This window comes from Thamnophis elegans, chromosome 7 (assembly GCF_009769535.1).
Source record: "Thamnophis elegans isolate rThaEle1 chromosome 7, rThaEle1.pri, whole genome shotgun sequence".
Taxonomy (NCBI): Eukaryota; Metazoa; Chordata; class Lepidosauria; order Squamata; family Colubridae; genus Thamnophis; species Thamnophis elegans.
Window position 1 is genome coordinate 60,743,919 of NC_045547.1, and position 12,853 is coordinate 60,756,771.

Genomic DNA, 12,853 nt, shown 5'->3' on the forward strand with positions numbered 1-12,853 from the left:
CTAAGAAGTCTTTTCTTGCCTTTGCAAGAAAAAGTGACATTTGATCATTCGTGCAAGTACTGATTTCATTTATCCAGCCCAGCATGGCTTGTCTCTTCTCTTCTGAAATGAAGCCCTATCTGTTAATTAGAACATGCATTCACTGAAACCTTTTGAGCCTCTCCCAAGCCATCACTCTTGAACTCCATAGACAATGTGAAGCCGCTCATTCCAATTCCCCCTTGACAATACACCCAATAAAGGTGAAAGAGGATATGTCACCATATGAAGTTCCTAAGTGTTAACAGATCGTGAAAATTGGCAACAACTGTTTTGCTGAGTAGAGTCATCTGCAAGCCAAGGGTGGATAATATCCCAATGATGAGCGTTCGAGTTGTGGTCACATTTGCCTTTCATGTCACTTGGGCCTCTTGAGTAAAATTCAGGAGAGATGAAAGCTAATGCAGCTGCCTTTGTTAATCAGTATTGCCCAGCCCTTCAGACAGAGGGGCAAGGCTGATATTCCCTGAGATACACAATGCATTTTGATTAACAGTGAAAACTAGTAATGTTACTCTCTAAGCCTGTCTGGTCCATCAGTCCTAGAAATGTAATTTAGATGATTATCTTGTGTGCCCATTAAAGCTTGTAACCCGTTCCTTGGCTGTTTGAAGTTCGCTTGCTTAAACTTGCTAATAGGAACAATAGCGAGATTAGGTCAGGGTCATGAAATAAGAGAAGAGAGAAAAATGGGGAGGATGGAGGGAGAGAGATATGACAGTAGAATAATAGAAAACTTCCTACTAGCAAATCATTGGAATGATGAAAGGAAAAGATTTTACTATTTAAAAGCCGGTAATCAAAAGCACCAAGTGCACTGAATATAAAAACAGTTGTATGTAGCATTACTCCAAGATTGTTTTCCATGTGTGTAGAGCTTTCTCTAAATCTGGACTGCAAATGGGGAAGAAGTAACCCAATCCTCTCCCTCAAATTCCTTTGTCTGGAAAAATGCAGAAAGTCATGACAAGCATGTCCTTCCTCGGTGCTAAATAATATGAATAATATTAGAACAGCATTATAAACCACATTCAGTGCGAGAGAAAAATGGAATGAACTATTCTGAACTCAGTCAAATGATTTATTTGGGCTTTTCTTACCAATAATAATAAGAAAAACAAATCCTAAATGTGTTCCTTTGCAATTCAACTGAAATAAACAGGGATTTAATGAAGTATCTTCAGAAGTGGAATATTTATTTCTATTGAGCTGGCAGGTCTACTGAAGATTTTTCATTCAGTTCAGAGAATATTTGAAATGAACCTGAACCTGAAGGTGACTTATGCTCACAATGCTGCATAACAGCAGGAAACGCTTTAAGTTGAGATGGAAATAAAATGGTGGTAGTACTAGCATGCCAGCTGGATCAAAAAAACAATAATGCTTTCATTTATTACTTAAGATATCATGAACTTTGTAACACAGAAATCGTATTCAACAAGGATGGTAAGAAACTATCATAAGATTGAGAGACTGGCTTCACAAATTGTATTAATAACTGGTTTTCTAACCGGGTCTTCTTGTGTAAAGTTGTTCACACATAAATCTGAGTGTACTTTTCAAACCAAAATGATTCAGTTCTTAAGAATGTAATAATCAAGGCCAAACAAATCAGATTATGATTATCAAAATAGTCAAACCAACGTCTATGTGTATGTGGGAGCCTTCTCCTAGTGCTGCCATATTTATTAAACTATGACTAGGAATGCAAACAGCCATTGATAAACCTAGGTTAGCTACTCTGAGAGGGTTAAAATCCAATTAGATTTGTCTAAATAACTTCCAACTAACATTAAAATGACTGAAATTCACTCTTGTTTTATTTTGTGCAGGTACTGGTGAAGTTGAATGCTTTGAAATCAAAATTTAAACCAGGGGTGTCAAACCAGATGCGTCAAGTGCTGCCACGCCCACCCCCGGTTTAGCGAAGGGGGGGGAGTTGTGATGTGTCACATGATAAAAATGTGACGCCATGAATTTGACACCTCTGATCTAAACTCACCAATATCATAGTTATAAGGCAGAGAAGAACTGAAAATATTTTGGCCGTCCCTCTGTTTTGTCATTTGGGGACAATTATTATCATAATAAAATTTGTTTTACAATAACTATAAATTTTCTACTAATCCTTTGTGGGGTTGGGGGAGGTGGGATATACATAGGTTAGATAAATCAACTATTACACAACAAATATTGCAGCATGGAAGTGAATAAATTGCACTTCTTTTAATAGTTGCCCCTACAAGTTATTTTTCCTTTGCAATATATTTATCACTCATTTGCATGCTTTTAAGCTATATTATCCCATCCTTTCAAGGTCTGTTGAGAGTTCCCTTGCCAAGGGAGTCACTTGCAGGGTACTTGCAATTGGATCTTCTCATTGGTGGTTCCCTTTTATGGACAGCTGATCCTCCCTGCTGCATGTTTACAGGACTGTAAAATTTGGCTGATCAATAAGATTTGGGGGGGGGATGTTAATTTTTGAACTGCTATTAATCTTTATTTTGGTACCTATGTCCCCTCTTTTTTCTGTACCAGAAGTGGGGGATTGCAATGTTTTGGGGTGGGAAAGAGATGCAAGCTACGGGATCCAGGTAACCATTAAATCTCCCAATTTTTCTGAGTAGCATTTCAGCTGTTGGATACTCTATTTTGTAATTACAGTAACTTTTATTATAAAATACTTAAGCCTGATATCTCCCAGATTCTGATTGAAAATGAAGGGGGCTGACAGAGAAAGCTAGTCTCTGTCCTATAGTCCCTTCATTCAATTTTTTCTCTTTCCTATTATATCCTTGTGCCATGAATTCAGTGTTTAAAATATATATGCAGTGAAACACATACATATTTGTGCAAATAAATGCACCTATATCAAAAGTTCAACAATGATGCCTGTATAACTTATACTTTCTTCATTGCATCAACAGAATAGATATTTGCGATAACTGCAACCTCCTGCTTTGCACACATTGGAAGCCACCAAAGTCGGAATGTTACCTACAAACAGCATTCCACCATTATGATTCACCATTTCTTAAATATGTTGTTTTACACAAGGATTTAAAAGAATTTCACTCTAAATCTTACACTACCCAAATTAATATTTAGATAAATACTAGCCAGACCAAAATCTTACTGTTACTATCCTTGGGTGTGGTATATGTGTGTATGGAATGAATGTTCATGATCACATGATCTATTTCTTTTAAAGAGTCTAGCATTACAATAACCATGCTTGACTTTTTAAAAAAAGAAATAACAAGAAGGTAAAAAAATCCTTTGGTATCTTACACATTTTAAATCCACGATTTCTGGATATAATTTGGCAGATTTCACCATATATATTGCATTTTTATAAACTACCAACATTTGTCGCATTGGATAAATGGTAATAGAAAAATCAAGCTTAAAGCAGATTGGATCAAACCAGGGCACATTCCTCCCTAGAATGGATCCCTTTAGAGACTCAGTTGTATAATATCTCAGAATATTGCTAACCTCTCCACTATCAGCCTCTTTCTTCGTGATATTTCTGATTCATTGCAGAGCTGCTCTAATAGTATTGAAATCCAAAAGCCATGCTTGCATCTTTTCCCTATATTGTTCAAAACAGGAGGCAGGGGGAAATAAGGTTGGAAGATAGAATTTTATCAATTTGTTGCAAAAGCTCTGCCAAGCATAATATTAACCCGGAGGCCACAAAGGTGTATTTGTGCCAAAATGGTTATGAATGTAAATCATGTGCTGCAGTGGTCTGCAAACATATGATTAGACAATTTTTTTCATCATTCAGTAACTTTGAGATTGGCAGATTTGTGATGGTTTACAGTCTTTGAAAGAAAGATTACTTATTCCAAAGAACAGGATAAACACGTACAGCATGAATGGGGTGGCTAAATGAAATAGTTATGTAAAAGTAGTAGTATTAGGCACAATCAGCTGGGAACTTAACCATGCAAACTTGCAGACATGATCTCAAGGATTGTCTTATCATTCCATTCAATAGGAATAAAAGTGGGACAACATTCTCCTGTTTTGTCTCCTCTGGCTCTTATTTTAGTCTTAGTTGTTATCAATATACTACATAACTTTGTTGTTGGTTTCTTATTTTTACCTATATCTGCTGCATGTGAAAACTAGTGCATTGTCAAATTTTAGCTTGCATCTATCAAAAAAAAAATCCCTGTGAATGAAGCTTTTGTTTTTCTAACTCAACTTGATTGAGAATTAATTTTAATGATGGTTTTGAGCTTTATTGTTGCAGAAGGCAGACTGAATTTTGTTGATATTGCTGCTTTGTGTTACATCTGCCCATTGCTTTATAGTTTCGTTCCCTGCTGTATTTTCCCAACCCCCCAAAAAAACCAATTCAAAAAGCAGGTTTAATTAATTTGCATGAGTTTAAAGAGAAAACTGTAAAATGAAAAAAAAAAGACCATGAAGGAAAACACATTAATAAATATCCCTGGCCATTTTGTAACTAAATATTTGCATTGATTTTCCATTTCACCTATAAAGTTTCATGGCAATTCTGCTTTTACACATAGCAGGTCAGTTCCACTGCGCATGCACGAGTGCCTTGCGCTGGCCAGCTGATTTTCGGGTCTCTGCTGAGAGACGCACGCCCATGTGTGGGGCTGGGTGAGAGTCGTGCGCATGCGCAGGTGGTTGGGGTGGGGGGGAAAGCATTTATAGTCTGGTTGTTATCACTCAAAAGGTCATTTGGCAATCCTGAAAAAGTTCCACACCCATTTGCACTCTGATTGAAGTGACCCTTACGATACAGATAAACCCTCAAGCAGACACAATGACTCTCACAGAGCTAATGACTAACCTTCGAAGTGCTAACCATCAGATGACTGCTAAGGAATATAAATCAATCAATTCCCCACCCGGTTCCACGAACTACTCAAAATTTCCGCTACTGGTTCTCCAGAACTGGTCAGAACCTGCTGAATACCACCTTGAGGCAGCACAGCAATAGCCAACAGCACTGAAACAGCCATAACTTTCCTTTATTTCATTCTCTTGGTAGTCATGGGTCCTGTTATTTGTACTCATTTTGTAAATTATCCATTTGGCTCAAAATGGCTGTCCTATGATGTACCATTTTACCCACGTAAGAAACCTAATAATGAGAGTTCTAGCAGTATATAAACTGCAACACTTTATTGCTACAATGACATATAATGCTATGTTTTTCATTTTTGTACTCTTTTAACTTAAAAAGTACTTTCTAGGTGTGTGTTTTCTCTTGGACAATGTATGTATTTCTAACACAATTATCATACTGTTTTGTTTATTTTTATTATTTTAAAAGTAAAAAAATTGAAAAATAGAGAATAAATCATGACACAACCGAAAAGCAAAGAAAGATCATTTCCATTCAAAACAGATTCTGTGGCAGAGAAGGAAATGATGGAATGATAGGTAAATCCTAAGGAATGGGATGTAAAAAAAGTTTGCAATTTTCAGCTGTTCTATTAGCCCTGATGTCTGGCAATACAGAATTCCCTGGATGTGTTGTGCAAGGAACTCCAATAAGTCTCTGGATCAAGTTGCACCTTTGGCTAAACATCAGAGAGCACTAGGATTTAAGTGACTGTGAAGTGAATAGTTACAGCCATTAATGTGAGCACAACAATCAATGCAAAGCATGGGAGAATAGATTAAAAGGATCAGAAAGACATGCAGAATAATGGGCAGGACTTCAGGAATTACTTTTTTAGAATGTTCAGCTGATCTGAGAATTTACATACTTTTATTTCTTTGCAGTTAGAACTCTTGCAACAACAACAAAAATTATTAAGAAATTACAATGGTTGCTGTCTGTAGGCGATACACTGTCTATCTATTGGCTGAGGCCAATCCAGTGGTGGGATTCAATTTTTTTACTTCCGGTTCTGTGGGCATGGCTTGGTGGACATGGCTTGGCTTGGTGGGTGTGGCATGGCAGGCATGGCAGGGGAAGGATACTGTAAAATCTCCATTTCCTCATGATCAGATGGGACTTAGGAGGCAGAGAATAGATGGGGCGGGGCTAATCAGAGGTGGTATTTACCGGTTCCCCAAACTACTCAAAATTTCTGCTACTGGTTCTCCAGAACTGGTCAGAACCTGCTGAATACAATCTCTGGGCCAATCCCTTGTGCAAAGAATATTATGCACATTATTAAATTGGAAATTGAGAAAATCATAATTTGTGGAAACTAGGAGGGAAGTATCTGGGAGGGCAGAAAATCTGGAGTCTCAAAGCATCTTTCCCAACCAAGAAAATTTATTAACATGTAGTATTTAACCTGAAGAAACATCTGATGAAGTCAGCTGAAGTTCACCACACCATAAATTTGAATAAAATGTATTATTTCAAAAAGATGTTACCAAACTCCTGATTTGTGGCCAGTTGTGGGTGCATTATAGTTGAAGAATGTATCGTTTATGGATGAAGCAAGGGTATAGCTGTGGGATGAAACAGGAAAAACAGCATACTAAACTCAGCAAATGCTAAACTCAGGTTTGTTCATCCTTATTTACATAATATAAAGCAATAGGGTTGTTTACTTTTATTTATTACATTTTTACACTACCCAGCTTTCAGTGACTCTAGACAGTTTGTAATACATCAGTCTAATTATAACTAATACTTCTCTCTCTTTCTCTCCACCCCCTCTCTCATATTTAGATTTATTATGACATTCTTATTCTGTTAAATCACTAATTTATGACTGTAAATTTTGACATTTTATGTTGGATATAAATTTTTATTGTAGATATCTAAAATACAGTCCTATTAATTTTGCTGTTAATAACAACAGCAGTGTATTTCCCATGATCCATGCTTATTCAATTAATAGTGTATGAAAGAAAGTGTGTGATCATATTTGTGGCTGCAAATGAATGTATAAATTGTACATCAAAGATATTTAATATGATAGCTTTGGTGCTTTGTCCCTGTGACCCTCAGTTGCAAATATGTTTTAAAAATAAAGGTACAGTGGTGGGATTCAATTTTTTTTACTATCAGTTCTGTGGGCGTGGCTTGGTGGGCGTGGTAGGGGAATGATACTGTAAAATCGCCTTTCCCACCCCACTCCAGGGGAAGGATAGTACAAAATCTCAATTTCCTCCCAATCAGCTGGAACTCAGGAGACAGAGAATAAATGGGGGCGGGGCCAGTCAGAGGTGGTATTTACCGGTTCTCCGAACTACTCAAAATTTCTGCTACCGGTTCTCCAGAACTGGTCAGAACCTGCTGAATACCACCACTGGTGTCATATAATCAACATGGAATAAAAAAGTATATTTACATATTTTCTTTTAAAGAATAGATAACTATAAAAATCTCCTGATGTGCAGTTCTGAGTTATCTCTTCACCAAAAACTATTGATATATTTGTTTGATTTATGACTTCTAATTTCCCAAATAAGACAATGAAATAGATGACTTAATATTGTTTTCATATTAGTTTTTTATACATGGTCATATAAGACTTCACTCTTATGATATTAATCACATGAAAAAGCTCAGAAACTCTGATTTGCATCTGCTTGAAGTAAAGCAGACTACCAAAATGAACAAAGGATGATGCCTACTGTTGTTGACTAATGAGTCTTTTCATTAAATTCGCCCTGCGGTTTCTGTATTCTGTATGTAATTTCTACCTTCACGTGACCACAAAAGCTAATGGGGCCTGCAGCATTGAGAGCAATCCAAGTCTGTTGATATATCTGAGACTGCATTTGTGTTGTCTCCAAACTTGATTTGCAATATAGGAGTTGTAGATTTTTTGTTTTAGAATAGAAGAATTTTTAGTTATATCGTTAAATTATATCCCTTTTTATCCTAACAGACTGGAATAATTGGACTGGAATTTCCATTATTTCCAGTCAATTTAGTGATTAACTAGGAATTTTGGGAGTGTTTCTGACATATCTGTAAGGGTGTGTAATTATCAAAATCAGTATGATTATGAGTAGTCAAGGATATGCACTAGAAACTTGGGAGTATCTTAATCATAGGAAACTCATTAAAAAAACCCAGCAAAAGATATAAACTGACACATTCTAATCACCATACCTTTCAATTCTCTAAATCATTTTTTTTAAAAGATCATTTAATTTAATTTATTTTCTTAATCTAGGAGCAAAGAAGTTAAGTTTTGGTTTCAACTGAATTTTGCAGGGGTGTGTCTGTGTGACATGGGAAATGTTTCAGAAGGGGCCTTTCCTATTTTTCTGGAAGGAAAGGAATGTTTTTTCCCCCTCAGTCTTGCAAGATTCTCTTATTATATAAGCTTACGATAAAGACAGGTTGTGCTTCTTGTTGGGACTGTCTCACAGGTCTAACATTTCCACCTATTCAAAAAGAAGCCAAACAAAAGTAGAATTGAAAGCACTTCTCACATGCATTTGATCAGAGGTTTGTGTTGTGTTTTGTTGTTGTTGTTGTTGGAAATATTGGAAGAAATTGACTTTTGACTATGGGGCTGGGGTGCAGACAAATATCATTTGGGAAAACTCCCTGGGCAATCTAGTACAGGAAGAAAGGATTAAGTATCTCCCTGCCAATTATGGTTGCATTTGCTTTTCATTTGTTCTCTTGCATTAATGGCTTTCCTCTAGTGGAGCTAATCCACATGTTCAGAATTTGTATTTCTTTGCAATGAGATACTTATTTCACTTTTATGAGCTCATTCTCACTAATTTTATTAGTATACTTTTCATAGTGCATTCGATCATCACAGCTTGGTTATGTATGAAAAAAAGATATAAACTGACTAAACAAGAGTGATGAAATGACTTCATGGCATATGCAGATCTTCTCCGAAACACAATTAGTTGCAGATGGTAAATGTATTCTTTCCTAATTGAATGAAATAGTGTTAAACAGTCACAACTGCACAGTGCAAAGAATAATACTTTTTAAATATCATATGCTTGGAAACTTCAGTTGGTGGCCTCTGTTAAGGCCTGCAATGGAAGGCTTTGTGGTCAACCACTGCTCAGTGCCTATAAATAAATAATGTTGGTTTCTTTATCTACTCATTTATTGGATTACATTGGCACCCCGCCTTCTTCTCAGGAACTACAGCAAGTAATAAATATTGTGTGATTAAATTATCATTGCCTATGATATTTACACTCATGTTTTTGTTTGCCTACCATCGTTAACCAAATACCGTAGGTGTTGGAGCTTTTATACTGATTGAGTGATTTAAACCAAAAAAAAAAAAAAAACCTGGAAATTTTTTTTCTATTTCAGAGAAGGTTCCTTCCAAGTCTCCCACAAAAATGCTGGACATCCAGCCTCATTATCTTCTACTTGCAAAACATGTATTCTGCTTCTGAATGAGGGTATGAAATATTTGGCAATCTGGAGACAGAACATTCTGAGGAATGGATAAACATATGTCTTCTTTCTCCCTGCTCTTAACTGTTCTTTTCAGTTATGTTATTGCCCATTATAGTTCACATGTGATAGAACATATTCTGTATATTGATCAGTTGTATTTTGACATTTTAATTCAGGATTGTGGCTCAGTCATTCATCCTGAGGAATCCTGTGGTTTGCAGCCTCTCTCTGCTGAATACCTGTCAATCGTTTCACAGCCACAGTTGAAGACATGTGAAATGGGGGATGTAAAAGGCATGTTTTTAATATATTTTTGCATATTCAAAAATATTCTCACCTTCTTACAAGAATGTTGCTTTCTTGCGTCCTACCACTTGAAAATTAAGAAAAAGCTCAAGGTTTAGTCAAAAAAAACCAATAGACGCAAACTAATTTGTTAAATCATCTTCTACTTTAAATTATGAATAATTAATAATGGTTAAAATAATGCATTTGCCTTCAAAAAAGGAATTTTAACTCAGTAGCAGAGCACAAACCATGTATTTTGGAAATAATGGCATCTGTCTATTGCAGCATCAATTAAAAAAAGAAAAGTCACAAAACTGTAGATAACTTTCAATTAAAATTCCAAAATACTGTATATCAGTTCATGGAGACAGAGTTGATATTGTCACTTGGCTAAGTGATGCATTGCGGTTAGAGTTCTAGACAAGGACTGGAGAAATTTAGATCTGAAAGTATAATTACATTTATACAGTTTCCCAAGGACTGTCATTGTATCCAATGATTTTTGAGTCCATTTTGGAGGTCTTTGGAGGAAAGGAAAGATGTAAATTTAAATAAGTACCATTTCTATGTCAAGCAAAGATTTGTTGTGTTGCCCCGAGTCTCCTCCATTTGGGTTCATTTTTGGGTCAAGAGAAAGTAAAAGTATTTTGATTTCTAGGCATCAATGTCTGCCTAATTTATTTCTGGTCAACAAATTCCATGGTTATCATCTACTTTCCAGGACAGTGGATTGTTCCTTGCCTTAGTTGTTCTGATAATAGAACCTGTGATTGGAGGCAGATAACATGGCAGCCAAGAAATTGTCAATACCCTGTTCTGAATAAACCAGAACTCCAGAAGTGTGTAGAAAGAAAAAAGGTAAGTCACAAGGTTGATAGAGGAAAATCTGTACGAAAAAAAACCCAATTTATCTCTTCATTTAATCTGTGGTTTTTTTGGAAAGCTGAATATTGTATTATTAATATATTAATCATTCTTCCATTGTAATTTTTATTGGAGTCCAAACAATACCCTAAGTTTGTTTCAATTAATGAAATGCTATATGTTAGTGTTAGACATTAATTTGTTTTTCATGAATTCTGTTTTTTTTCTGCTGGCGTGTAATGCATGGCTTTGCTCCTGCTGACCAAACTTACCAAACTTCCTTCATGTTCTCGTGCAGGCCTCAGGCGTTTCTTACCTTGAAGATTCTAAGACTGCTTGGAAAAGCAGTGTCTCCTTAATAAGCATGGTTTGACTGTCTAACATCTGGCTGACATGTGTGGCACAGGTACAGCTGTCTGCTAATACAAGTATTCGGAAGTAAATGTTACATTGCAGCTATTGCAGTGCATTACACCGCTAAGAATAAACACTTAAAAATAACCCCAATATAAGCTGCATGACTAATGAATATCTAAAATGTTCAACTATATATATATGTTGCATGAACTTCTTTAACACACATGCATTTTATTTTTTTGGACTATATAGTTAGCTCCCAGATTCCCAGAGTTTAGGAATTAAAGTCTAAAACATCTGTTGGGCATCATGGAACTTAATTTGCCTTATATTAGTGTTTCTCTACCTCAGCAACTCTAAGATATATAGAGTTCAACTTTCTGAATTGCCCACACAGTATTCTGGAAGTTGAAGTCCACACATTTTAAAGTTGCTGAGATTGAGAAATGCTGTTTTATATAAGGGCACCAAGAAAAATGTTCTGCAATAGATGAACCATAAAGTAATTGGCACCAATAAAGTAAAAAGAAAGTTGAGTCTTATCTTTCCTGCTGATGCACTCAAACAGAATCATCTTCAAGGTTGACAAGCAAATATCTATCATTCCTTTTCTATTCCTGACTTATTTAGCACGCAATTCTTCAATTCCAAGTGTGGCCATTCATGTTTTCTCTAGCTTTGGAAATTCAGTTATACTATCCGAAACTTGAACTATCTATCTAACCTTATTCCTGCCATAATTCACCTTGCAAAATAATTGTTCTAGAAAGGTCTAATCTATTTTTAAACAAGTTCTATTCTGTTTTTTTTTAAAGCCCTTATTTATTGCAGGTTTGCCTGTTGATTCTTATTTAGCTTTCTTTAAAAAAGAAATTTAAATCTTTTATTAAACAAAATAAATTTATAAATAAGGCAATAAACACAGAAACAAACAGAAAAAAATGACAAAAACATCCCATGTAGGGGAAAAAAGTCAGCTCAATTTTTAAACATATCATTACATTTTGACCACACAGAATAATATTGTTTTGTCTTTCCATCACATTGAGAGCCATAAACAGAAAGCAAACAAGTATGAACAATCTACAATGATAATACTAGAGTTGCGCTGTCCTTCCAACTTTGAAGAATAATATGTTTTTGCTCCTTGCTATACTGAATAAATATATACTTTTTCATACAGTGGTATATTTTATATATAATTGAGGAATTTATTCATATCTACAAACATAGATAGTATTCTGCCGATTCATACCGGTTCGAGCAAACTGGTAGTGGCACAAGGCTCCGCCCACCCACCCAGATGTCATCATGACCTTCTGCGCATGTTCCCGCTACCGACCGGTAGTGAAGAAAAAAGGATACCATTACTGTCTACAAAGCATAGTAAATCTAGAATAATGTAGGACTGAAATTGAAGAAAATATTTTGTGATATATTTATGAGCATGAAACCCAAAAGGGGAAATTGTGGAATAACTCATAAGCCACAAGTTAATTTCCCTTACCCATGTCACAGTTGTGACTGAATAATGATGCCTTTTAAAATATTTCTGGATTCTCTAAAAATACAAGATGATTTTTTTTCTTCAGTTAGTCTTATTTTATGAACATGAAAAACATCAAATATTTCAATGTTGAATTTTTTGATTTTTTAATATGAATATTTTAATATTTAATTATAAGTCTTGCAACAATGAAAATCTGTCTTAGCAATAGTCCTTATAGGTTTATAAAAACATACTATAGATTTAGAATCATCTCCCCAAAATTTGCAATACTAATAAATTTGAGAGTGAAATTTGATATATTAATGGAATATATTGCTTTTTAAAATAATTTAAGCAACCCAATTTTTCTTTTCAATAATCTAAGTTGTGTGTATAAACATAGATGTATCTTTAATTTATAACCAGTAATTGCCCCAGAGTCTAAAATTATATTATTGTTCCAA

The 12,853-nt window shown here is 35.3% G+C and overlaps 1 protein-coding gene across 1 annotated transcript in view; it reads left to right on the forward strand.

Annotated features, from left to right (window-relative positions):
- Nucleotides 1-12,853, forward strand: part of CPED1 (cadherin like and PC-esterase domain containing 1) — a 118,863-nt gene that overhangs the window by 93,151 nt on the left and 12,859 nt on the right. The window contains exons 18-19 of the mRNA XM_032222152.1: nt 9,568-9,685; nt 10,401-10,537. Of these exons, the coding sequence (XP_032078043.1) occupies nt 9,568-9,685; nt 10,401-10,537 (255 nt within the window). The remainder of the gene's footprint in view (nt 1-9,567; nt 9,686-10,400; nt 10,538-12,853) is intronic.